Source organism: Oncorhynchus tshawytscha, linkage group LG30, assembly GCF_018296145.1.
Source record: "Oncorhynchus tshawytscha isolate Ot180627B linkage group LG30, Otsh_v2.0, whole genome shotgun sequence".
In the NCBI taxonomy this organism is placed as follows: Eukaryota; Metazoa; Chordata; class Actinopteri; order Salmoniformes; family Salmonidae; genus Oncorhynchus; species Oncorhynchus tshawytscha.
In genome coordinates this window covers 44,554,405-44,582,353 of record NC_056458.1, presented here as the reverse complement: position 1 = coordinate 44,582,353, position 27,949 = coordinate 44,554,405, and the positions used below count along the sequence as shown (strand labels likewise).

The window sequence follows — 27,949 nt, the reverse complement described above, 5'->3', positions numbered from 1 at the left end:
GGGGAAACAAAAACGATCAATATATAGCGATCAATATATATAGTATTGGGACAATTAGAAGAAGAAAAACCTCAGGTAACTCACACACAAACAGATCAAAACATTCAGCAGGGGTGAAAGCAGACTAACTGCCACGACTAAAACTTTAGTCGATCTCAGATCCATTTGTCTGGGGCCAAGTTAACCTCTCCTTTCGTGTCAGAAGTCCTGACCATCATGCTTTTAGGGAAAGGGGATTTATTTTGTACACGGTCAAACTCGCAGATTTAATACAATTCCAGTCCTTTTCAATATTGGAAATCAAATCAAATAATCCATATGACGGAAGAGAGCTTCAACCCCCGTGGGACCAATGGCAGATTCTCTAATATAGATTAGAGGCCGATTTCAAGTTAAAGAAGAAATCAAAAAACATTTTAATAGACTTTTGTTAAATAAATATCACACCAGATGAGGTCATTGAAACAGGATGCCCACCCACCTTCCCTTGCTGTTCTGCATGTTGGGGTTGGCCCCTGTCTTGAGCAGAACCTCAGCGATGTGGGCCATGCCACTCATCACGTCCCCAGAGTGCTTCCTGGGACTGAAGGAACACACCAGGTGCAGGGGGGTCTCCACCGCGCCGACCGTGGCCGCGTTCACCTGGGCCGAGTGGCGGATCAGGAAAGTGGAGGCAAACTCGTCACCTGTGGGGGCGTCGGGCGAGAAGGGATGAGTGGAGGTGGGGGGGCGGCGGGAGAGAAGGGATGAGTGGAGGGGGGTGGTGGGAGAGAAGGGATGAGAGGAGGTGGGGGCGGCGGGAGAGAAGGGATGAGAGGAGGGGGATGATCTACATCTCCATTCAATGACTGGTTATGTAAAGGTCACAGGAGGCTGGTGAAGGAAGGAAGGCTCATAATTAAGACTGGAATGAAGTGAATGGTATCAAACAAGGAAACCATGTGTTCAATACTATTCCACTCCAGCCACTACTATGAGCCCGTCCTCCAAAATTAAGGTTCCACCAGCCACCCGTGGCGCAGGTGCTTTAGTGCACAGGTGTGGAGAATCAGAACACACGCTGGGGCGTGCCTTAACCTCAGCACGCTTTATCTCTAGCCCAGCGTTGAGCGTTGATAGGGAGGGTTGTGTTATTGTCTCTAGCCCAGCGTTGATAGGGAGGGTTGTGTTGTCTCTAGCCCAGTGTTGATAGGGAGGGTTGTGTTGTCTCTAGCCCAGCGTTGATAGGGAGGGTTGTGTTATTGTCTCTAGCCCAGCGTTGAGCGTTGATAGAGAGGGTTGTGTTATTGTCTCTAGCCCAGCGTTGAGCGTTGATAGGGAGGGTTGTGTTATTGTCTCTAGCCCAGCGTTGAGCGTTGATAGGGAGGGTTGTGTTATTGTCTCTAGCCCAGCGTTGAGCGTTGATAGAGAGGGTTGTGTTATTGTCTCTAGCCCAGCGTTGAGCGTTGATAGGGAGGGTTGTGTTATTGTCTCTAGCCCAGCGTTGAGCGTTGATAGGGAGGGTTGTGTTATTGTCTCTAGCCCAGCGTTGAGGTTGTGTTATTGTCTCTAGCCCAGCGTTGATAGGGAGGGTTGTGTTATTGTCTCTAGCCCAGCGTTGATAGGGAGGGTTGTGTTATAGTCTCTAGCCCATCGTTGATAGAGAGGGTTGTGTTATTGTCTCTAGCCCAGCGTTGATAGGGAGGGTTGTGTTATTGTCTCTAGCCCATCGTTGATAGAGAGGGTTGTGTTATTGTCTCTAGCCCAGCGTTGAGCGTTGATAGAGAGGGTTGTGTTATTGTCTCTAGCCCAGCGTTGAGGGTTGTGTTATTGTCTCTAGCCCAGCGTTGATAGGGAGTGTTGTGTTATTGTCTCTAGCCCAGCGTTGAGGGAGGGTTGTGTTATTGTCTCTAGCCCAGCGTTGATAGGGAGGGTTGTGTTATTGTCTCTAGCCCAGCGTTGATAGGGAGGGTTGTGTTATAGTCTCTAGCCCATCGTTGATAGAGAGGGTTGTGTTATTGTCTCTAGCCCAGCGTTGATAGGGAGGGTTGTGTTATTGTCTCTAGCCCATCGTTGATAGAGAGGGTTGTGTTATTGTCTCTAGCCCAGCGTTGATAGGGAGGGTTGTGTTATAGTCTCTAGCCCAGCGTTGATAGGGAGGGTTGTGTTATTGTCTCTAGCCCAGCGTTGATAGGGAGGGTTGTGTTATTGTCTCTAGCCCAGCGTTGATAGGGAGGGTTGTGTTATTGTCTCTAGCCCAGCGTTGAGCGTTGATAGAGAGGGTTGTGTTATTGTCTCTAGCCCAGCGTTGATAGGGAGGGTTGTGTTATTGTCTCTAGCCCAGCGTTGAGCGTTGATAGAGAGGGTTGTGTTATTGTCTCTAGCCCAGCGTTGATCGAGAGGGTTGTGTTATAGTCTCTAGCCCAGCGTTGATAGGGAGGGTTGTGTTATTGTCTCTAGCCCAGCGTTGATAGGGAGGGTTGTGTTATTGTCTCTAGCCCAGCATTGATAGGGAGGGTTGTGTTATAGTCTCTAGCCCAGCGTTGATAGGGAGGGTTGTGTTATTGTCTCTAGCCCAGCGTTGATAGGGAGGGTTGTGTTATTGTCTCTAGCCCAGCGTTGATAGGGAGGGTTGTGTTATTGTCTCTAGCCCAGCGTTGATAGGGAGGGTTGTGTTATTGTCTCTAGCCCAGCGTTGATAGGGAGGGTTGTGTTATTGTCTCTAGCCCAGCGTTGATAGGGAGGGTTGTGTTATTGTCTCTAGCCCAGCGTTGAGCGTTGATAGGGAGGGTTGTGTTATTGTCTCTAGCCCAGCGTTGAGCGTTGATAGAGAGGGTTGTGTTATTGTCTCTAGCCCAGCGTTGATAGGGAGGGTTGTGTTATTGTCTCTAGCCCAGCGTTGATAGGGAGGGTTGTGTTATTGTCTCTAGCCCAGCGTTGATAGAGAGGGTTGTGTTATAGTCTCTAGCCCAGCGTTGATAGGGAGGGTTGTGTTATTGTCTCTAGCCCAGCGTTGATAGGGAGGGTTGTGTTATTGTCTCTAGCCCAGCGTTGATAGGGAGGGTTGTGTTATTGTCTCTAGCCCAGCGTTGATAGGGAGGGTTGTGTTATTGTCTCTAGCCCAGCGTTGATAGGGAGGGTTGTGTTATTGTCTCTAGCCCAGCGTTGAGCGTTGATAGAGAGGGTTGTGTTATTGTCTCTAGCCCAGCGTTGATAGGGAGGGTTGTGTTATTGTCTCTAGCCCAGCGTTGAGCGTTGATAGAGAGGGTTGTGTTATTGTCTCTAGCCCAGCGTTGATCGAGAGGGTTGTGTTATAGTCTCTAGCCCAGCGTTGATAGGGAGGGTTGTGTTATTGTCTCTAGCCCAGCATTGATAGGGAGGGTTGTGTTATAGTCTCTAGCCCAGCGTTGATAGGGAGGGTTGTGTTATTGTCTCTAGCCCAGCGTTGATAGGGAGGGTTGTGTTATTGTCTCTAGCCCAGCGTTGATAGGGAGGGTTGTGTTATTGTCTCTAGCCCAGCGTTGATAGGGAGGGTTGTGTTATTGTCTCTAGCCCAGCGTTGAGCGTTGATAGAGAGGGTTGTGTTATTGTCTCTAGCCCAGCGTTGATAGGGAGGGTTGTGTTATTGTCTCTAGCCCAGCGTTGATAGGGAGGGTTGTGTTATTGTCTCTAGCCCAGCGTTGATAGGGAGGGTTGTGTTATTGTCTCTAGCCCAGCGTTGATAGGGAGGGTTGTGTTATTGTCTCTAGCCCAGCGTTGATAGGGAGGGTTGTGTTATTGTCTCTAGCCCAGCGTTGATAGAGAGGGTTGTGTTATTGTCTCTAGCCCAGCGTTGATAGGGAGGGTTGAGTTATTGTCTCTAGCCCAGCGTTGTGCATTGAAGCAATGTACACTGCCCCACTAAAATAACACATCCTAGATCTGAATGAATGAAATATTCTTTTTAAATACTTTTTTCTTTACATAGTTGAATGTGCTGACAACAAAATCACACACAATTTATGGAAATCAAATTTATCAACCCATGGAGGTCTGGATTTGGAGTCACACTCAAAATTAATGTGGAAAACCACACTACAGGCTGATCCAACTTTGATGTAATGTCCTTAAAACAAGTCAAAATTAGGCTCAGTAGTGTGTGTGGATTCCACGTGCCTTTATGACCTCCCTACAACGCCTGGGCATGCTCCTGATGAGGTGGCGGATGGTCTCCTGAGGGATCTCCTCCCAGACCTGGACTAAATAATCCGCCAACTCCTGGACAGTCTGTGGTGCAACGTGGCGTTGGTGGATGGAGCGAGACATGATGTCCCAGATGTGCTCAACTGGATTCAGGTCTGGGGAACGGGTGGGCCAGTCCATAGCATCAATGCCTTCCTCTTGCAGGAACTGCTGACACACTCGAGCCACATGAGGTCTAGCATTGTCTTGCATTAGGAGGAACCCAGGGCCAACCACACCAGCATATGGGGTCTGGGGATCCCATCTCGGTACCTAATGGCAGTCAGGCTACCTCTGGCGAGCACATGGAGGGCTGTGCGGCCCCCCAAAGAAATGCCACCCCACACCATGACTGACCCACCGCCAAACCGGTCATGCTGAAGGATGTTGCAGGCAGCAGAACTTTCTCCACGGCGTCTCTAGACTCTGTCACGTCTGTCACATGTGCTCAGTGTGAACCTGCTTTCATCTGTGAAGAGCACAGGGCGCCAGTGGCGAATTTGCCAATCTTGGTGTTCTCTGGCAAATGCCAAACTTCCTGCACGGTGTTGGGCTGTAAGCACAACCCCCACCTGTGGATGTCGTGCCCTCATACCACCCTCATGGAGTCTGTTTCTGACCGTTTGAGCAGACACATGCACATTTGTGGCCTGCTGGAGGTCATTTTGCAGGGCTCTGGCAGTGCTCCTCCTGCTCCTCCTTGCACAAAGGCGGAGGTAGCGGTCCTGCTGCTGGGTTGTTGCCCTCCTACGGCCTCCTCCACGTCTCCTGGTGTACTGGCCTGTCTCCTGGTAGCGCCTCCATGCTCTGGACACTACGCTGACAGACACAGCAAACCTTCTTGCCACAGCTCGCATTGATGTGCCATCCTGGATGAGCTGCACTACCTGAGCCTCTTGTGTGGGTTGTAGACTCCGTCTCATAATACCACTAGAGTGAAAGCACCGCCAGCATTCAAAAGTGACCAAAACATCAGCCAGGAAGCATCGGAACTGAGAAGTGGTCTGTGGTCACCACCTGCAGAACCACTCCTTTATTGGGGGTGTCTTGCTAATTGCCTATAATTTCCACCTGTTGTCTATTCCATTTACACAACAGCATGTGAAATGTATTGTCAATCAGTGTTGCTTACTAAGTGGACAGTTTGATTTCACAGAAGTGTGATTGACTTGGAGTTACATTGTGTTGTTTAAGTGTTCCCTTTATTGTTTTGAGCAGTGTAGTACATGACATGCTGTAGGGAATGTGCGGCCCCCTACCTCTTTGGATGGCTTTGTGCAGAAGGCTCCAACCACTCTGGTCCACCATGTCCACATCTGCCTTGTTGTTGACCAGCGTTGTGGCGATACTCTCCAGTTTACCAGACAGAGCCAGGTCCATGGCCAAGTCCCCATTGTTGTCCAGTTCATTCAGCTTCCCAGGCAACTAGGGATGAGGAGAACAGAAGAACATGTATTCTACTCTACACTGAACAAAAATATCAACGCAACATGTAAAGTGTTGGTCCCATGTTTCATGAGCTGAAATAAAAGATCCCAGAAATGTTCCACAGGCACAAAAACCTTATTTCGCTCAAATTTTAAGCACAAATTTGTTTACATCCCTGTTAGTGAGCATTTCTCCTTTGCCAATATAATCAATCCACCTGACCGGTGTGACAAATCAAGAAGCTGATTAAACAGCATGATCATTACACAGGTGCACCTTGTGCTTGGACAATAAAAGGCCACTCTAAAAATGTGCAGTTCTGTCACACAACACAATGCCACAGATGTCTCAAGTTGAGGGTGTGTGCAATTGGCATGCTGACTGTAGCAATGTCAACCAGAACTTTTGCCAGAGAATTTAATGTTCATCTCTCTACAATAAGCCGCCTTCAGCATCGTTTTAGAGAATTTGGCAGTACGTCCAATCGGCGTCACTACCGCAGACCACGTGTAACCATGCCAGCCCAGTACCGCCACATCCGGCTTCTTCACCTGCGGGATTGTCTGTAACCAGCCACTCGGACAGATGAAAAAACTGTTGGTTCGAACAACCAAAGATATTCTGCACAAACTGTCAGAAACCGTCTCAGGGAAGCTCATATGATTGCTCGTCGTCCTCACCAGGGTCTTGACCTGACAATGGCACTTTGAATGCACAGAGCAACCGTGACAAGATCCTGAGGCCCATTGTCGTGCCATTCAGTCGCTGCCATCACCTCGTGTTTCAGCATGATAATGCACAGCCCCATGTCGTAAGGATCTGTACACAATTCCTGGAAGCTGAAAATGTCCCAGTTCTTCCATGGCCTGCATACTCACCAGACAGGTTACCCATTGAGCATGTTTGGGATGCTCTGGATTGACACGAAAAACAGCGTGTTCCAGTTCCCACCAATATCCAGCAACTTTACACAGCCATTGAAGTGGAGTGGGACAACATTCCACAGGCCACAATCAACAGCCTGATCAACTCTGTGTGAAGGAGATGTCGTGCTGCATGAGACAAATGGTGGTCACACCAGATACTGACTGGTTTTCTGATCCACGCCCCTACTTTTTGGTTTTGTTTAAGATATCTTTGACCAACAGACGAATATCTGTATTCCCAGTCATGTGAAATCCACAGATTAGGGACTAATTCATTTATTTCAATTAACTGATTTACTTATATGAACTGTAACTCAGTCAAATCTTTGAAATCATTTCATGTAATATTTTTTGTTCAGTGTAGATAGAAAGACATCTAGTTAGCTTCTCAACACTGATCTGTCATCAGCACCCAACAGACTCTGAATTCAGGCCCTGAGATAACAGGATATTGGTCTTCAGTGAAACCTGTTACACTGAACATACTTAGGGTTGCCTCCGAAGCAAACGTGTGTAAGTGTCGCTCACCTGCGAGTCCATCTCAATGAGGTAGAGGAAGACCACGTCTTCCCTCTCGACCTTGATGGCTTTGTGAAGTGGGAACTCCGTTTTAGACTTAATCATCTTGTAGAGCAGTGGAGCACTCATAGTGCTGAAGTCCTCTTTCCTCAGGTCATCCTGTCGAGAGAAAGATTTTTTTATTTTTTATGTTTTAATGCTCTGTCATTTAGGTTATAGAAATATAGTTTCTAGAACAGACATTCCCATTAAAAGGTGGTCTTAAGGAGGGGTCTTGTCCCATCTAGTACGTCTAGATGGTGTTACATTACGACAGGTAGATGTGGGTTTTGTTTCCAATACTTAATTTATTTATATTTTCCTTTGGGGCTGGACAAAACTCCATATCTAGATTCTTCAAATTTATAGGCGATTCACAAGATATATACATACATACACACACTTAATATTTCTAAAAAATATATATATAAAAAGGTTCTCTAAATACACTTTGTTGAACAATTAAAAAGGTCAATACACTGCATTTCAAACAGTCAGGAATAATGTAATTATAATAATAATAATAATGTAATTATAATGTAATTATAATAATAATAATGTAATTATAATAATAATAATGTAATTATAATAATAAAAAATATATTTCAGGGCTTGTAAAATTATACCGAGGTTAAATATAAGCCTAGAAACACTAAGACACACTAATAATTTTATCAAAATAGTTTAACGTGCTTTTTGTTGTTGTTGCATAAATCACTGATCGTGGCTTTCAAGACGGACGGTGAAAATGCAGTTTTTTGATACAAATATATCCAGAACCACAAACAATGAACATTCACTAATAATGACTAACTTCCTGTAGCAGGAATAAGAGAAAATATACACAGGTCTCATAAAACAATCTCTCAAGCACAAGCCCACCTGCTAGTAAGTAGCCAGCTAATCTTTATATGTCAAGTTCAGCCAATTCTCTATTTTCTAGCTAACAAACTAGAACCGTTATGAATACACCCTCCTCTGCAACTGTTTGCACAACAACAACAACTGTTTTAGATGTTGAAATCAAGTGGCCTACCTGGATAAATAGCTTATTTCTCAGAATGAGAACAAAGTTGTCCGTTTCTTATTTTTTTAAAAATGTATTGTTATGCTCATTGCACATTTATAAAAACACAGACAACGAGAGCACAACGGTGTTTGTCTAAAATGCTGCTAGCTGTACCGTGGTACCTCAATGCCGGCACGCAACAGAATCGGAGCGTAAATATTCACAATCGGGTTCACTAATACCTCTGTTTAAGTAGGGTCGGCTCTGTTGTACATTTTGGGAATTGAGACAAAAGAGTATCGTTACAAAGTACTACTCAACTTTAGTAAAATAACATCTCAATGTGTTTCGGCGCACATATGAGTGATTATGATGGACCAAACCTCAAGTGCAAATAGCGAGTTGAAACTGCTTATTGTCAGAGAGGTTATATTTTGTCTTTCTTGTTGTGAATGGCAGGGGGAGGGGCTTGGTGTTGGTGTGGGAATGTGCACAGGGAACACAGCACAAGGAGGGGCTTGGTGTCACAGCACAGAAGGAGCGAAGGAGACGAGACCAAAACACTTATAAAAACATAAATTAATAAAAACCTAGATTTTTGCGATACAGTCTTTTAGAACATTGCACTAATACATTCCAATTACTTTGATATAATCACCCAGTCCTAGTTGTTTGTATTTAACGAAAACACTTCGAAGGTGTCAAATTGTATTCCTATTGAAATGAGATCCATCTCCTCCTCACTCCAAACCTCTAATCAAACTGCCAGAGTAGTAAAGGTAGAATGACACAACAGATTGAGCAGCAGCACGAAAAGCAGTCGGTCGGTCGGTCGGTCAGTCAGGTGGCTGAGGATGACCAGACATTTCCTGAGTCCTGGTCATAAACGTAACCTTGAGAATCACGGGGCTCCGGAAGACGAGCGAAGGGATTTACGAGGTTATAAAACGAAGGGTTTTCTTGACACAGCAGGGCGAGAGAAAAGAGAGATAACTCCAGTCTGGGCTCAGGACTAAAAGACAAGGTGTATTACCCCCAGAGACTGGACAAATGGATACAGAACAGAGGACTTGTTTCCATGGGGAATGAAGTGATACCTTCCAGAGATTCAGCTGCTGGGAACAACTGATAGATTATTGAATGCAATCATTTCCATTCAAGGAGTTTTAAAATATATGTATCTTTATACGAGGTAAAGGACAGTTAAGGAGACAGTATAATGCTGTCTACAGTTGGGACAGTCAGTGTAGTGTTTATCCTATAGTCATTTAGCAGCAGAGGCCCAAAATATGATGTCATTTTTTTATATAGATATATAAATATATAGACAGTGCACTAAACATTATGAACACCTGCTCTTTCCATGACATAGACCAGGTGAAAGTAGGGCTGGGCGATATAGCCAAAATATATCACAGTATTTATTTTTATTTTTAAATATTTAAAAAATGGATGGTATTTAACAGGATTTTTAGTTTTTGAATAGTAAAAGCTCTACATTTGCTTTATGGGTAGTGAGTGATCCTAGGGTGCTTTATGAGTAGTGAGTGATCCTAGGGTGCTTTATGAGTTGTGAGTGATCCTAGGGTGCTTTATGAGTAGTGAGTAGTGATCCCAGGGTGCTCCAGGAGTAGCGAGTGATCCCAGGGTGCTTTGAGTAGTGATCCCAGGGTGCTCCAGGAGTGATCCCAGTGTGATCCCAGGGTGCTTTATGGGTAGTGAGTAGTGATCCCAGGGTGCTCCAGGAGTAGCGAGTGATCCCAGGGTGCTTTAGGAGTAGTGAGTGATCCCAGGGTGCTTTAGGAGTGGGTCCCAGTGCTCCAGGAGTGATCCCAGGGTGCTCCAGGAGTAGCGAGCGATCCCAGGGTGCTCCAGGAGTAGCGAGCGATCCCAGGTTGCTCCAGGAGTAGCGAGCGATCCCAGGGTGCTCCAGGAGTAGCGAGCGATCCCAGGGTGCTCCAGGAGTAGCGAGCGATCCCAGGGTGCTCCAGGAGTAGCGAGCGATCCCAGGGTGCTTTAGGAGTAGTGAGTACTCCTAGGGTGGCAATACATATTCTAAGTGGTTTCAATGAGTCTCTCCGTTCTCATTGAACAGTATAAAACAATTCACCTGCAAACAAAACAAATTTCAGCACTTTTATCATTTCCTACACTCAATTGCAGTGTTGGAAAAAGTAACCAATTGTCATACTTGAGTAAAAGTAAAGAATCGTTAATAGAAAATTACTCAAGTAAAAGTCACCCAGTAAAATACTACTTGAGTAACAGCCTAAAAGTATTTGGTTTTGAATATACTTAAGTATCAAAAGTAAATGGAATTGATAAAATATACTTAAGTATCAAAAGTATAAATAATATCAAATTCCTTATATTAAGCAAACCAGATAGCACCATGTTCTTTTAATTTACGGATAGCCAGGGGCACACTAAGACATCATTTACAAACAAAGCGTGTGTGTTTAGTGAGTCCTCCAGATCAGAGGCAGTAGGGATGTTCTCTTCAGAAGGGTGTGAATTGGACCATTTCCCTGTCCTGCTAAGCATTCAAAATGTAACAAGTACTTTTAGGTGTCAGGGAAAATGTATGGAGTAAAAAGTACTGTATTTTCTTTAGGAATGCAGTGAAGTAAAAGTATAAGTTGTCAAAAAAACAGGTAAAGTACAGATACCAACAACAAAAAAACTTCAGTAGTACTTTAAAGTATTTTTACTTAAGTACTTTACACCACTGCTCAGTAGAGATAATTTCCACACTGCCACATGGGGCTGCACGATAGGCAAATAATCTAGGACTTATTTTTAACCAAATGTTGCAATTGAGATTTGACTTGCGAATTCGAGCAAAACTGTTGGAATCATGGAAATAGAATGACTATTCTAATTATATAGCTAGAATATAATAGTGGGCACTTTGAATATAGTGTCGTTTGAGATGACAACGAATTAAAATGCCAGGGACGAGTTAATGTGACAGGGTAGGAACTAAAGTGTTGATAAGTGATTCCTAGGGGACTCTCTAAGCTTTTGCATGTTCTCTTAGCTACTTCATTCATGTAGCTAACATATTCTTCTTTGATTTGGAAGATACTGGTGCACAAACAACATGCTGATTTAGGTCTCCACCATCACTGGTATTATCAGGCTTTAATAGCTAGCTACGTTTGCTCTTACTCAGTACATTTATTAGCTAGCTAATAACAGTCAGTGGAACAGTGAACAGTCAGTTGGACGGTCAGTTGGACAGCGGAGACTCACCCAGTGGCTGGCGATGATCTCTCCACAGTAGTTCATGAGGGTTGTGGCATCCAGCTCCTCGGCCGTCTGGTAGAACCGGATACAGTTTCTCACGTTCACCGATGACATCACCCCTTTCTCGCACCTTTTCCAAGAGAACAAAAAGCAACATTTGAGGACATTGACGTCAATGGGAGATATTGTACAATGCATTCATAGCCTAGAGGATAGGAAAACACAAAGAGCATAGAGGGACTGTGAGTTTTAGATGATAGTCGGTAACAGTGCAGTCACCAACTAATCTACAAACCGTAACGAGTAGTCATCTACGAGGCAAGGTCATCAGCGACTGAGCAGAACTGATTCTCTCAAACACGGACAGTGTGTGTGTGTGTCAGGCAGCCCCTGCCTACCTCTCTCGAAGCAGCTGCAGTTGGAAGCGGTTGGCCAGCTTCATCAGGTCGATGAGGAAGGCATCGTCCTCGCTGAGCTCCAGGTTGTCTGTGTAGGCCCAGCGCAACATTGCCATGGCAACCTCCGGTTTGGCATCTGGAACACCCAGCATGGTCGAAAAGACAGTGTTAACGACCCAGAGTGGAATGAAATGTAACTTTACTTAACTGTAGCTACACTGTCAATAAACTGCTTTTAATGCATTTGTTGGAAAACAGTTTGTAGAGCATTTTCCAAAAAAACAGTGGACTCGTCTTTTTTCTTGGGGTAAATTCGGTAGTGTGACAGCAGTGAGGATGCTCAACTCACCAGACAGGTCCAGTTCTGAGGTGGAGGCCAGGTTGGCCAGGCTCCAGGCATCACTGCGAGCAGCCAGGACAAACTTGTGAGCGTTGAGTGTCATCTCTCCAACCGTCACCTTCAGATCACTACAAACATGGCAACAGTCACAACATAAGTGAGAAAGAATATAGCCCATGTCCATAACTACAGTAACTAGGTGTTGCATATATTTTCCCAGGATTTCTGTAGAAAGCTGTGAATCGTAGAATATAAGACCTTGGTATAACCACCGGAAATAATTGATAATTGGGTGTCATTGAACAATGAATATGACATCAATTAATAAAACAATGAATATCACATCAAGTGCAATTTTTTCCTATTCTTGGCTTTTCCACATTAAGAAAAAAAAACAACCCAGCTGGTCCTCTTTCTGACTGTAACCATAGCAACAGCACATGTTGCTGCATACATTATATCACACCTCTCCCCTCCTGTTCCCCTCACCTGTACTGGTCCTGCTGGTAGAGCTGGGCCACGATGTCAAGCAGACGGCTGATGAAGGTGTCTCCTGCCCCGGTTCCGAAGGTGTTGGTGGAGCCCTGGCCAGAGGTTTGAGCAGCCAGCACGGCACATCGCCTCTCTGTGTCAGCCAGCTTCTGCTGCATCTTCACATACTCCTGCCTCAGCAGGGCTAGGTGCTTCTGCAGCTTGGCCACCTCCTCTGTCACACAGAGAGAGGGAAGAGAGAGTGAGTTGAGAGGTAGAGAGGCAAATAGAGGAGGTGAAGAGAACAGGGAAGCTAGTAGAGAGCCTTATGCTGGATTAGGGTTGCATTAAGCACATTCTGGCTCACAATGCTTTGCGTTGTTTGTCCAGATTAGGAAATTAACCAAAATAGACGTTGTACAACCAAACAGTAAAACTAACCCGTCTAATTTTCTCTTACTATAGTAACCCAAATGAGAGTTGTATTGTTTCAAGGAGGCCTAGTATTCGGGATGCTAGGGATGTTTCTCTTTAAAGCGGATTACGTGTCAGAGCCCACTCAACCCAGGAGTGCACATAACTTCCCGATTCCATTTCCTTCCCATTTCTGCTTACATTTGAGTGAAGACTGAATGCTGAGGCAGCACATAACTTTGCCCTCCCACGGGTCAGAGGGTTAACTAGCTGACTGGCTATAGCTTCATATACAGTCATTGGGCTATTGTCATGGGGAAGGGACGGCTGCCAGTACCACCTGATCAACGGCCACAGGAAAGGATCACTGCTGCAACAGCAAGATAGGCTGAGCTGTTTAACGAAAAACAGTTTCAGGGTCACATATATTACCACAGTGCAACTTATTGTCACACTTCATTCATAACGTTCCATTCATTTTGAAAAGGGAGGATATGATTGCCAATGTTGTGCATGTTATAAGCTTCTTACCTTCAACTCAGGACTTTTAGACATCTTAAAAATAAACTTTATAGGACCAATAAAAAAAAATACAGCTTTATCTAAGTGTCCACAGCACTTGGGACCACAATGGAAGAGTGACAAGTTTACGCAATCTAGCTAGTGAGAAATGATTGACTGACTTGAATTTAAAAAAAAGGGAAATACTAAACGAAATCAATGCATGCAACAGTTAAAAGGCAGCACAAACACCAACTGGTATATCATTATAATTTATACCGAGTAATTAGCAAGCTAGTACTGTAGGCCTACTCTACAGTCACTCTTCGATGAGGCTGCAACCACACACAGCTGAATGTAAACATGTTTAAACTGTCTGTAGTCACAACTAAACAACACATGATCGAGGCACTGACAGTGCTGTCAAAGCAAGCAAATTAACCAATTCATCTTGACTGAAGACAAATTGATATATCACACTCGTCAAATACTCAAACATTTTCGCTGGTTACAAGAAAAATACGTGCTCAATGACAACAGCAATTTTGCATTTGGTTGCAATGCTTAATTTAACTATCTAGCATGGTACTGTAGCCAAAGTTAGCTAACTAACGGTACATTGTAACATTGTAATGCTCATCATAAAAATGAACCCGTCCTCGGGTGGATTTGCTAAGTTACAAAAATAATAACGTTGGCTAATATCAAATGGTCGCGTGGAATAATCACCTTCCTTGTGCATTCTGCGTTAGTAAATTCTGCTTTCTTTAGTTACCAATCCCGTTGATAGAGTCCAACCACCCGGCGAATTAAGTGGCTAGCCTGCTAAACTAGCCAACGTTTAGTTGCCTTCTCCGCCCAACCCAACAACATACCACCCGACGAGCTAGTGAGTTGCAAGTGAAAATTAGCAACTAACTGTACAAGACGAAGGGAAGACAGTCGTTTATGTTTTTATAACATTGCAAATCCCAATTAAATCAAATACAGTATAGCCATTAAAATAATGTATTTAATTCGAGTCTTAGAAAGAAAGGGCGTAAAAAAAATTAAAAAAAATGTTCAACAAATCAGTCACATACCCTCAGCCATGATGGTTCCGTGGCTTTTTGGTTTGGTATCGCGAGATCACAGAGCTGAAAGTAGGCGGTGACAATAAATTCTCTATTCGACAGGTGTACCAGCATCTTTCCAAAGTTGCCTTGAAAAGTAAGTGGCATCTTTGACTGATATTCATTGTGAAATAACACACGGAGAAGTTTCCAAATCTGTATTGACTGCGTACCTTGCATATTGTTTCAGATCAATTCCACTTGTTCAGATTTATGAGAATGCATGCATTAGGTACTTGTGTTTAGCTATACCTACATGTTATTATGAATGATCTTCATAATAATTTGTGGTTGAAAAGCGTGAGACATTTGCTGGGCATAAGGTTAAGTGGTACTTGCATTGTCTAGACTGGAGCCTGTTCTCAGCACAGATCCCCGAAACCTGCTTTTCTGAGATCTCTGCCCGGCCAGCAGTTCATCACAACACCTCACATTGTGTGAAAGTGATACTTGGCTTTCTTCTGAATGTGAGAAACTACTAACACACACGCTATTCCCACATTTGTGCCAAGTGACAGTATTCAATTGTTGTTCAATTGTTAATGATATCAATGAGTCACGGATACTTGCTAAATCTAGCTTAATGTGTTGTGTGACAACTACATGATACACTATGTATACAAAAGTATGTCAACACCCCTTCAAATGAGTGGATTCAGCTATTTCAGCCACACCTGTTGCTGACAGGTGTATAAAATTGAGCCCACCGCCATGCAATCTCCATAGACAAACATTGGCAGTAGAATGGCTTAACTGAAGAGCTGTTACTTTCAACGTGGCGCCGTCATAGTCAGTTCGTCAATTTTTTGCCCTGCTAGAGCTGCCCTGGTCAACTGTAAGTGCTGTTATGGTGAAGTGGAAACGTCTAGGAGCAACAACGGCTCCGTTGCGAAGTGGTAGACCACACAAGCTCACAGAACTGGACCGCCGAATGCTGAAGCTCGTAAAAATCATCTGTCCTCGGTTACAAAACTCACGACATTGGAGGCAATGTCAGCACAAGAACTGTTAATATGGAGCTTTATGAATTGGGTTTCCATGGCCGAGCAGCCACACACAAGCCTAAAATCACCATGTGCAATGCCAAGCGTCAGTTGGAGTGGTGTAAAGCCCGCCACCATTGGACTCTGGAAGAGTAGAAACGCGTTCTCTGGAGTGACGAATCACACTTCACCATCTGGCAGTCCGACAAACAAATCTGGGTTTGGCAGATGCCAGGAGAACACTACCTACACGAATGCATAGTGCCAACTGTAAAGTTTGGTGGAGCAGGAATAATGGTTTGGCTTGGCCCCTTAGTTCAAGTGAAGGAAAATCTTAACATTCTAAACAATTCTGTGCTTCCAACTTTGTGGCAACAGTTTGGGGAAGGTCCTTTTCCTATTTAAGCATAACAATGCCCCCCCATCAACAAAGCGAGGTCCATACAGAAATGGTTTGTCGAGATTGATGTAGAAGAACTTGACTGGCCTGCACAGAGTCCTGACCTCAACCCCATTGAACACATTTGGGATGAATTGGAGTTTCTGAATGCGAGGCAGGCCTAATCCCCCAACATCAGCACACAACTTCATTAATGCTCTAGTGGCTGAACGGAAGCAAGTCCTCGAAGGACCAAGTTTGGGATACCCTGACCTGAAGTTTGGGATACCCTGACCTGAAGTTTGGGATACCCTGACCTGAAGTTTGGGATACCCTGACCTGAAGTTTGGGATACCCTGACCTGAAGTTTGGGATACCCTGACCTGAAGTTTGGGATACCCTGACCTGAAGTTTGGGATACCCTGACCTAGGGGTTCAGACACCACATGATACACATGAGAACATGCTAGGAAGTAAGATCATGTGTGTAACAAAGAAGTAGATGTCTGGTAATATGACAAAACATTGTACACATCATTTTCATTAAAAGAAAATACCCCAACTATTATTGGAGGGGGAATCTTATTTTAGAAGAACTCACTACACAAGGTGACAATTTTCATAACATGAAAAATATACATCAGAATTTTGTCTTTGTACATTAGGCAAGTAAACTGCAATAGTCCATCAGAGCCAGAATAAAATCAAACACCAGGAGAAAATCGAGGATCAGGGGGGAATAAGACATGGCACAAACATACATTTTAAATCAAAACCCAGACACTACTACCAGCATGGAAACCTAATGTTAAAGCATGCATAACAAATCCTACCTACGACACCACACAAAGGAAATCAAGCGCTGTAAATTCATCTGTTTCATCAAGGTGACTCTAAGAGAAATAGCTCCCCTAAATCTCATCAGAATATTAAAACAAATATAAGACCGTACACCACACATCTGGGGAAGGTTATTGCTACACCAAATGGTTACCAGTATGTTTGATTATACATTGTACTGGTGTGAAGGGTTATAAAATAACACTTAAGCGGTTAACAATTTCTCTGACTTCTCTGAAACTAACTCTGGTTCAATACAGGGTGCAATTGCCAAGCAATTTAATAGGAGGCACTTTTTGAAAAATGTATAATTAAAAACCTAACTACGAGCTCAATTTGTTAATGCATGACTTGTAATGGCTATGTCCATCTCCAAAGAAACACACCTGAACTTGACAAATGAGGTATGTGATCAATTTGGGGAACATGTGCACCACAGTAGGGGAAGTTCCTAATGGTGTTAAAAATCAAAAATAAAGACTTGCCTCTATAAACTTATTCATATTTTAAAATGGTGAATTTTCCTGAAGTGCTAAGGGTGAAGGAACCTAACATGACAAGCATGCTACAGAATGTGTCTATTCTAGTGCACCCTCTGCCATAAATGCTATTTTGGCCCGATATTCCGGTCATTCTAGAACCCGAACTTCGCTGTTCTCCAATAGTTGGATTCTACAACAGCATCGCATTCTTACCATTCTGCCTTCTTCAAGGCTTCCTGTCCATCAAAGCAACCTGTAACATACCTACACTAATACACACTGGAGTGGATGTTGAACGGGGAAGAGGACTAAAAACTTCAATAACTCACAGGGCTCAAATTCTACCTACAGAAGCACTACTTATTTGGTACTATGTGTCTTGCTGGATGGGTAGGAACAGTTTATATATTATCCAGTTTTAGGTCTGTGCTATATACAGATCTTTACAATCTCTTCCTGAAAAGTTCATAGTCTTAAAAAAAAAACGTGTTATTCATCTTCTGTTTTGTTGTTTTCGAGTTGGCACTTGTGTGGCAGTTTTCGGTCAGCATGTGGCAACAGCTGTTAAGTTCTATTGCAGCCTATTGTTGCCAGACGGTTTCTGCCAAATGCAATGAAGACGAGCCTGGCAATCGGGTAGTAGAGTGCAGGAAAACAGCGCCATGTTGTTTCTCACATTGAAGACCTGTGGAAGACAAGAACTTGAAACTTAGAACATATTGATATACTGTAATACACTTCCAGTAGTGTGTCTTCAGAAAATGCAACAGGTATGAACAAAGTGTGAACAGTTGGATAAGTGACTCAGAGATGCAGTATAATCGCATTGGGACCTCTTCAAAACTACAAGACATGACTTGTGAAAGACCAAAAGTCCACTATTCTTACCCTGAAAAAGTGAAGCTAGTTGCAGCTTGATAAAATTCACTCAAAGGCAGTCTCTTGGCTCTTTCTTACACAACGGGCCACTTTTCTTTTGAATTCCCCATGTCGGTCTTCCCTCCACTCTTTCTGCAGGGGGAATCAAAGGTGCAAAAACATTTAAGTTCAAAGATGATGACAGTTCTGCTCTCCACAAAAATACAAATTTGATGTTAGAGAACCTGCAACATTCAGAATATATTCCGAATTATGTGCACTGTCCCAAACAACAATCCACTGATTGTCTATGTATAAAGAACTAATCCGTGTGAGTTTAAACCAGTGATTTGGCCCCTCGGGTGAAAATGAGACTTACTGCAGCGTCGACATTGGCAGGCGAGTCTCCGTTCGGGTCCGCCAACATAGAGATAACACTAATCATGATGGTTTCCACTGTGTGGATGGGCAGCCAGCGCTCCTCAGGCTTCTCATAGCCGTACTTATCCTCACCAGGCTCGTGTAAAATAGATATACATACGTCACCGTTCTTGTCAACTGCAAACAGGACAAGAGACATGAAATTAGACTTGTGTTCTATTGAAACCTTTCATGTAAACATCTATCTATATATATATATATCTAGCTCTATATCGATATATATATCTATATATATATATATCTCTATATATATATATATCTCTATATCTATATATATAAATCTCTCTCTATATCTATATATATATATCTCTATCTATATATATATCTATATCTCTATATCTATATATATAAATCTCTCTCTATATCTATATATATATAAATCTATCTCTATATCTATATATATATATATATATATATATATATAAATCTATCTCTATATCTATATCTATATATATATCTATCTCTATATATATATATATCTCTCTATATCTCTATATATATATATATCTCTCTATATCTATATATATATATATATATATCTATATATACACCAAAATCCTTGTTTACATACAAACACACAGTCACACACATATATGTGTGTGACTGTGTGTGTGTATGTAAACAAGGATTTTGGTGCATATATATATATATGTGTGTGTGTGTGACTGTGTGTGTATGTAAACAAGGATTTTGGTGCATATATATATATATATGTGTGTGTGACTGTGTGTGTATGTAAACAAGGATTTTGGTGCATATATATATATGTGTGTGTGTGTGTGTGTGACTGTGTGTGTATGTAAACAAGGATTTTGGTGCATATATATATGTGTGTGTGTGTGTGTGACTGTGTGTGTATGTAAACAAGGATTTTGGTGCATATATATATATGTGTGTGTGTGTGTGTGACTGTGTGTGTATGTAAACAAGGATTTTGGTGCATATATATATATATGTGTGTGTGTGTGTGTGTGTGACTGTGTGTGTATGTAAACAAGGATTTTGGTGCATATATATATATGTGTGTGTGTGACTGTGTGTGTATGTAAACAAGGATTTTGGTGCATATATATATATATGTGTGTGTGTGTGTGTGACTGTGTGTGTATGTAAACAAGGATTTTGGTGCATATATATATATGTGTGTGTGTGTGTGTGTGACTGTGTGTGTGTATGTAAACAAGGATTTTGGTGCATATATATATATATATATATATATGTGTGTGACTGTGTGTGTATGTAAACAAGGATTTTGGTGCATATATATATATATATATATATATGTGTGTGTGTGTGTGTGTGTGTGTGTATGTAAACAAGGATTTTGGTGCATATATATATATATATATATGTGTGTGTGACTGTGTGTGTATGTAAACAAGGATTTTGGTGCATATATATATATATATATGTGTGTGTGTGTGACTGTGTGTGTGTATGTAAACAAGGATTTTGGTGCATTCCATAAAAATCTTTACTTTAATGAGAAACACAACTGATCCTCCAGAGGGATAGCTGACATTTCCCAAACAGTAAAACAGACCCCCCCCAAAAGGTACTAACACTTTGAGGAGCAGAAAAAAAAAACACCCAGTACAATTGACCCATACTTACCATTAGGGTGCCATATATCTGTGATAAATGTCATTTTAGGTGGCCTGAGAGGGTAGTCTTTGGGAAACGTGAGGTGTGCTTTGAACACACCACCTTCACTGTGAACAGGAAGGCAAAGAGAAATGCCTGTCGTTATGGTCAAATAGCAGGAGGTTGGTAAGATCTAGACATTTTGCCAGACAACTGTTGTACATGACGTATACATTAGTGGTGCTCGGGTTGACTCATAACCCGCAGTCCCCATGGTTATGGGGAGTTAGGTCTACTGCATTTTCTCCCTGGTCCCTAAACGTCTTTGCTTCGAGATTGAAGCAGCAGAGAAAACAGATGGGTTGTTAGCGATAGCTGAACCGCGCACCACTAAAATACATACCCACATACAAATACTCCCCAGCTGACTCATCAACCCATCCACACAGCAAACTCAGAGTGGAACTGGGCTGGCAGACTTACTAGCATGTGTCTGGTGGGCCGATGATTAAGACTTCCCATCTGTAGAGGTCGTTATCGTCTATCAAACCTGCTGAGAATCCCTCCACTGGGTTCTTATTGAGCTCTGGGAAATCAAGAGAAAACATTTTAACATCCGAAATACACACAAAAAATATAGTAGTGTCTCTACGGTGATGTTTGACTTTTGAACTCTATCCAGTCAATAAAGTGAGACATTCATCTCACTAATTAGTTTGTGGAAAATGCTGAAGTCAGCCTTCTCAGACTGAAAATGTTCCTCTGTGAACATAAATCTTTTATTCCACAAATCCTCCTTATCCCTGAAAAAAAAATCAAATAAAAAGTGATATCCCTATAAAGTGCCCATTATACCAAATAAACAGCTTCCTAAGTAGCAGTTTAAACTGAACTCAGAAGTTCACTGTGGTTTAGATGTGCTGTTGCCGTGGCAGCCAGTCTCCTGCTGTGCTGAAACACCAGCACAGTCAAACAACTGTACCCATCTGTCACATCCTGGGCTCTGGTCCTAAAAGAATCAACTTGGTATGTGGATTTCAACCACTTCATTTCCTCACGAAACAACCACCTCAACAGTGAAGTCAACCTATAGAGGGTATATTAAAATGGTTCCAATAACGCACCTCTTATTGTGTAAATAAGTAGTCAAGCATTCTAAATACAGCAATTATTCATAAACACTAACTTGATCAGGGCTTGCTCAGCTCCACCTTCACTTCAAAGCACAGAGCAGTAAACAGTGACTACTGCTGTTACTGGGGGGTGAGCGACTATTACTACGACTGCTGTTACTGGGGGGCGAGCGACTATTACTACGACTGCTGTTACTGGGGGTGAGCGACTATTACTACGACTGCTGTTACTGGGGGTGAGCGACTATTACTACGACTGCTGTTACTGGGGGGTGAGCGGCTATTACTATGACTGCTGTTACTGGGGGTGAGCGACTATTACTACGACTGCTGTTACTGGGGAGGTGAGCGGCTATTACTACGACTGCTGTTACTGGGGAGGTGAGCGGCTATTACTACGACTGCTGTTACTGGGGGTGAGCGACTATTACTACGACTGCTGTTACTGGGGAGGTGAGCGGCTATTACTACGACTGCTGTTACTGGGGGTGAGCGACTATTACTACGACTGCTGTTACTGGGGGGTGAGCGGCTATTACTACGACTGCTGTTACTGGGGGGTGAGCGGCTATTACTACAACTGCTGTTAATGGTGGTGAGTGACTATGACTATTAATGGGGGTGAGCATGGAGTCAAAGGAAAACTGATGTAGTACCAATGATGTGTATAAACCCTGGACTGATAGGGGGCGCTGTATTGAAGCCAAAAGGGTAGCCATCTTGGCACTCAATTTAAAAAATATATTTTTGAAGCTCTAGTAATGCATTTATTAACATCTACACTAGTTTTTGCGACGTGTATTCTATCCCAGACACCATTCTGCATACTTTAAAACTACAATATGTGAGCTAAATATAAATATATAAAAACATTTTTCTTTAAAGCATTTTATTTTGAGAATAGTAATGTTACTGTCCAAACCACAATAGAAAATATGTAATTGTGTCCGTGAAACATTTAATTGAATTTCTAGAGGACTGCTATCCTACTAAGGTGTACCAATATGGCCAACTGGTGGCTTCAAAGCCAATCACTGGCCAATACATAGCATCAGCAATCCAGTGTTTTATATACAGTACTAGTCAAAAGTTTGGAAACACCTACTCATTCAAGGGTTTATCTTAATTTTTTAAAACTATTTTCTACATTGTAGAATAATAGTGAAGACATCAAAACTATGAAATAACAGATATGGAATCATGTAGTAACCCAAAAAAAGTGTTATACAAAATGTATTTTATATTTGAGATTCTTCAAAATAGCCACCCTTTGCCTTGATGACAGCTTTGCACACTCTTGGCATTCTCTCGACCAGCTTCATGAGGTAGTCACCTGGAAAGCATTTCAATTAACAGGTGCCCCTTGTTAATTTGTGGAATATCTTTCCTTCTTAATGAGTTTGAGCCAATCAGTTGTGTTGTGACAAGGTAGGGGTGGTATACAGAAGATGGCCCTATTTGGTAACAGACCAAGTCTATATTATGGCAAGAACAGCTCAAATAAGAGAAACAACAGTCCATCATTACTTTAAGACATGAAGGTCAGTCAATGCGAAACATTAAAGAACTTTTAATGTTTCTTCAAGTGAAGTTGCAAAAACCATCAAGCGCATGATGAAACTGTCTCTCATGAGGACCGCCACAGGAAAGCAAGACCCAGAGTTACCTCTGCTGCAGGATAAATTTATTGGAGTTAAATACACCTCAGATTGCATCCCAAATAAATGCTTCAGAGTTCAAGTAAGACACATCACCTGTTCAGAGGAGACTGTGTGAATCTGGCCTTCATGGTCAAATTGCTACAACAACAAAAAACAACTACTAAAAGGACAATAAAACAACCCAAGAAACACAAGCAATGGACATTAGAACCGTGGAATTCTGTCCTTTGGTTTGATGAGTCCAAATGTGACATTTTTGGTTCCAACCGCCGTGTCTTTGTGAGTCGCAGAGTAGGTGAACGGATGATCTCCACATGTGTGGTTCCCACCATGAGACATGAAGGAGGAGGTGTGATGGTGCTTTGCTAGTGACACTGTCTGTGATTTATTTAGAATTCATGGCACACTTAACCAGCATGGCTACTACAGCCATACACCATCCCATCTGGTTTGTGCTTAGTGGGACTATCATTTGTTTTTTTAACAGGACAATGACCCAACAAATCTGCAGGCTGTGTAAGGGCTATTTGCCCAAGAAGGAGAGTGATGGAGTGCTGCATCTGGCCTCCGCAATCACCCGATCTCAACCCAATTGAGATGGTGTGGGATGAGTTGGACCACAGAGTGAAGGAAAAGCAGTCAACAAGTGCTCAGCATATGTGGGAACTCCTTTAAGACTGTAGGAAAAACATTCCTCTTGAAGCTGGTTGAGAGAATGCCAAGAGTGTGCAAAGCTGTCAAAGGCAAAGGGTGGCTACTTCGAAGAATCTCAAATATACATATAGTTTGATTTAACACTTTTTGGGGGTTACTACATGATTCAATGTGTTAATTGATTGTCTTTATGTCAATTATTTTTACAATGTAGAAAATAGTCAAAACTAAAACCTTTGAATGAGTAGTTGTGTTCAAACTTTTGACTGGTAGTGTACGTTATGAAGTAGTACATCCCCTTTGAACAGCAACCCTGGCGATCATGTTTAGGGCCAGCGAAGGCCACTGGAACACAGCCACATGGGGCTTCAGATTGAGCTGTTCTCAGCTGAGAAACATTGGCAAGGTGCAGCAATAGCCAAGTAAAACACAACGATAAAGTGTAACTCAGACTACATCGAGTCACTGTCAGTCGCTACGAGGAAACAGACGGTGGTTGTATTTTACGAACGTTTAATGAAAAGTATGGATAACAGCAAACAAATTAAGGCACACCGCTACGGAGTTTCAACAGATGTACACGGTAAGGGTTTAAATTCCGACCTTCGGCGACTCGATGTAGTCGGAGATAGTCCACACACACGTCTCCGCTCAACTTTATTGAAGTCAAGTACATCGTGGAGTTTAAATGTACTTGGCTAGAAGCAGCAGTATGTTTATGCTGTCTGTCTAGCTTTTACATGTGTATGAAAAAGGAAATAAGATAGCATAGTGAAATCATTGGCTATTGTACACAATTTATTTCTATATCCCCCTTCAACATAAAAAAAAAAAAAGAATATAAAACATGGTATCTATCACTCTGAATAGGTCATTGCAGTTTGACAGACACAGTCATATTAGGCTAGCTAGGTACATTTCTGAATGTACACCAGGCACCTCGGTTATTTGCGGTAGCTAGCGAGCTACGCATTGCCGTCAACCCAGGAACTCGGTGGCGTGCAGGGATTATGCCATGTCTAGTTAACCAGACATTAAGCTGCCCGTTACTGTCAAGAGACTATTTGTTCTGCATGGAGGGAAAAACAACACATACATACATACATACATACACACACACATATATACATACACACATATATACATACACACATATACATACATACACACATATACATACACACACACATATACATACATACACACATATACACATACACACATATATACATACACACATATACATACACACACACATATACATACACACATATACATACACACATATATACATACACACATATATACATACACACACATATACATACACACATATACATACACACATATATACATACACATATATACATACACACATATATACATACACACATATACATACATACATACATACACATACATACATATATACATACATACACACATACATACATACATACATACACACACATATACATACACACATATATACATACACACATATACATACACATACACATACATACATACATACATACATACATACATACATACATACATACATACATACATACATACATACATACATACATACATACATACATACATACATATATAACCGGTGGTTCAGTAAAACTCCTGCACGGCCCTTAATTTAAAAATCAAGCTGCAAACTGTCCAATGACCACCGACGGGTAGTGGACGTGTGTCTGATAACGTTGAGTTAGAAATCGACATCACGTTCAAAAACAAAGGGGTGGGATATTACACACGTTACGTTTAGCTTGCTATCTAGTTAGCTTAGCTAAAGTTGAACCATGTAAAACGTTATCCCCAAAACATACACGTGGATTATGGCTAGCCACCGAAACGACTAAATATTACCCCAAACTTGTTGGAAAGATAGAAAATAGTGTAGCGATGTTCGTTAAATTACTGTCAACTGTAACGTTGGTTAGCTAACGTGAGATGATTTAGCTTAACGTTGACACAACAAGGGAGGGGGTTTAAAAGACCACAATATTTTATTTGACTCGCTTATATTCACCTTTCAAAATGAAATAAGCCAAGATGTGACATGTCACACCATATACACGATAGTAGTTAGATTAGATACAAGTAAAAGCCGAAACAAAGATTTTACGTGGGTCAAATGAGATGGATTAAGCTAACGTTAGCTAGCATAGCAACCCGACCAGCGGAAAAAAATAAATAAAATAAACCGTTTCTAACTAAGTATAACGTTTTAAATGAGTTGACGTGAGCCACCAGTGTTATAAATTACCTGCCAGCTGTCTCCTGAGTAACAGTGCTGCCTGAGGCTCCGTCATGTTGTTGTTGTTGTTTTTTAAAACAACTTGGATTACAAAATGACAAATGTTAATATTGCTTGGTGAGAGAATTAGCTAGCTATCTATTTTCAATAAATAACGACAGCGCCGGTGCAGTTCTTCTTCTTCGGTGTAACAGCAGACCGTAAACAAACGTTAACGGTGCATGCCACCACCTACTGCGCTGGAGTGTGTGATTAATCCCGGTCTACAATTCTTCTTCTTTGATGAGGTTTAACGGCGGTTGGCATCCAATACATATTACATTAGCGCCACATACTAGACTGGAGTATACACTTTGCTTGAAAATTATAATAATTATAAATTCTCCTACTTAATTTAGTACTTCTAAAAATAAATAAAAATAAAGAGCCCTACTAACTTCTAATAGACCCTCCCCCGTCCCAGAAAAAAAATACAACCCTGTCCAACCTCAATGACCCTACACTTTCCCCTCTCTTCAACATACTGTAATGACAATATAGCAACACATGCTCCACTGTTTCATCGACCATACACTCCAGACACAAACCATTCACATGCTTGCCAATCAGATGTAATGACGAGTTCAATGAACAATGTCCTAAACACAATCGAGCAAACAACTCCTCTTCCTTCCTAATCTGACCTTTCAATCTTTGTCCATCCACCTTTCTTCATGAGGCATATAAATGCCGGCCCTTGGGCTCAGAGTCCCATCTCTTCTGCCACACATCAATCAAAACGGCTCTGATCTTACATTTGTCCTCACCTCTGCTCAGTGGAACATTAATGATCAATTATATCTTGTTTCAAAGCTCTTTTAGCTAACTGGTCTACAATTTCATTCCCTTCCACACCTGAATGTGCTGGGACCCAACAGAATCTCACTAATACACATATTCTCTCAATTCCCCATAATTACATTAATACCTCCAACAGTAGGTCACTCCTATTATATTTACCAGATGATCAACTATTTAATCCAGACAGAGAATCTGAGCAAACTAAAATTCTAACAGGTTGTACGTCCTCCACCCACTGGAGGGCAACTACTATGGCCAACAGTTTAACTGAGTATACCGACAGTTCATCTGTTAGACTTCTGCACATCAAATTCAGGAATGTCACCATAGCAGCATTCGCTCCAGCAGGTGTATTTCACTGGTCATCCCCAAAGCCAACACTTACTTTGGCCGCCTTTCCTTCCAGTTCGCTGCTGCCAATGACTGGAACAAATTGCAAAAATCACTGAGCTGTAGACTTATATCTCCCTCTCTAACTTTAAGCATCAGCTGTCAGAGCAGCTTACTGTACTTGTACACAGCCAATCTGTAAAGAGCACACCCAACTACCTCATCCCCATATTGTTATTTATCCTCTTGCTCTTTTGTACCCCAGTATCTCTACTTGCACATCATGATCTGCACATCTATCATTTCAGTGTTAATGCTAAATTGTAATTATTTGACCTCCGTGGCCTATTTCTTGCCTTAACTCCCTAATCTTCTTAATTTACACACACTGTACATATATTTTTCTATTGTGTTATTGACTGTACTTTTGTTTATGTGTGACTCTGTGTTGTTGTTTTTGCCGAACTGCTTTGCTTTATCTTGGCCAGTTGTAAATGAGAACTTGTTCTCAACTGGCCTACCTGGTTAAATAAAGGTGAAATAAAATTTTAAAATGTTTAAAATATCCAAAGGCATCTCATCTGCCTCCACTAGTAGGCACATACAGACATTGATTTAAATGCATCAACATATATCCTTTAAAGCTATATACTGGATTTTGTCCAGCCTGTGAAGCCATTTATTCACCACTTGTTCCATGAACTAAACACCCGTCATAAATTGTCGTCCTGATCAGAGCTCTTTAAATATCCACCCACGACGGTCGATCATCACCCCGTTTATAACCAGAGTCAAAGCACATAAGATACACCACCTTCTTACACTATGATTGAACATTTAGGTAATATTACAGGTAATATTACTGCGTGTTTCCAACCACAAG

The 27,949-nt window shown here is 42.0% G+C and overlaps 2 protein-coding genes across 3 annotated transcripts in view; both read right to left on the bottom strand.

The window, feature by feature from the left end:
- LOC112234670 (rabankyrin-5) overlaps positions 1-15,257 on the bottom strand; it is a 35,039-nt gene extending 19,782 nt beyond the window's left edge. Inside the window, exons 1-8 of one of the 2 annotated variants that reach the window (XM_024402913.2) lie at positions 14,577-15,257; positions 12,598-12,814; positions 12,118-12,236; positions 11,769-11,904; positions 11,377-11,500; positions 7,083-7,232; positions 5,460-5,625; positions 482-686 (exon numbers count right to left, since the gene is read on the bottom strand). In XM_024402913.2, coding sequence (XP_024258681.1) covers positions 482-686; positions 5,460-5,625; positions 7,083-7,232; positions 11,377-11,500; positions 11,769-11,904; positions 12,118-12,236; positions 12,598-12,814; positions 14,577-14,586 — 1,127 coding nt within the window. In that variant the 5' untranslated portion in view covers positions 14,587-15,257. Of the gene's footprint in view, positions 1-481; positions 687-5,459; positions 5,626-7,082; positions 7,233-11,376; positions 11,501-11,768; positions 11,905-12,117; positions 12,237-12,597; positions 12,815-14,223; positions 14,507-14,576 lie in introns of those variants that run through there. The other variant, XM_024402912.2, reaches the window with a different exon arrangement.
- Positions 15,258-16,489: 1,232 nt separating this feature from the next.
- Positions 16,490-26,130, bottom strand: LOC112234655 (ubiquitin-conjugating enzyme E2 G1). The gene is made up of 6 exons (XM_024402892.2): positions 25,906-26,130; positions 20,657-20,759; positions 20,204-20,301; positions 18,528-18,706; positions 18,179-18,301; positions 16,490-17,975 (listed from the first exon to the last, which is right to left on the bottom strand). The coding sequence occupies exons 1-5, from the start codon at positions 25,949-25,951 to the stop codon at positions 18,215-18,217; spliced, it is 513 nt and encodes a 170-aa protein (XP_024258660.1). The 5' UTR covers positions 25,952-26,130; the 3' UTR covers positions 16,490-17,975; positions 18,179-18,214.
- Between the last annotated feature and the right edge of the window lie 1,819 nt (positions 26,131-27,949).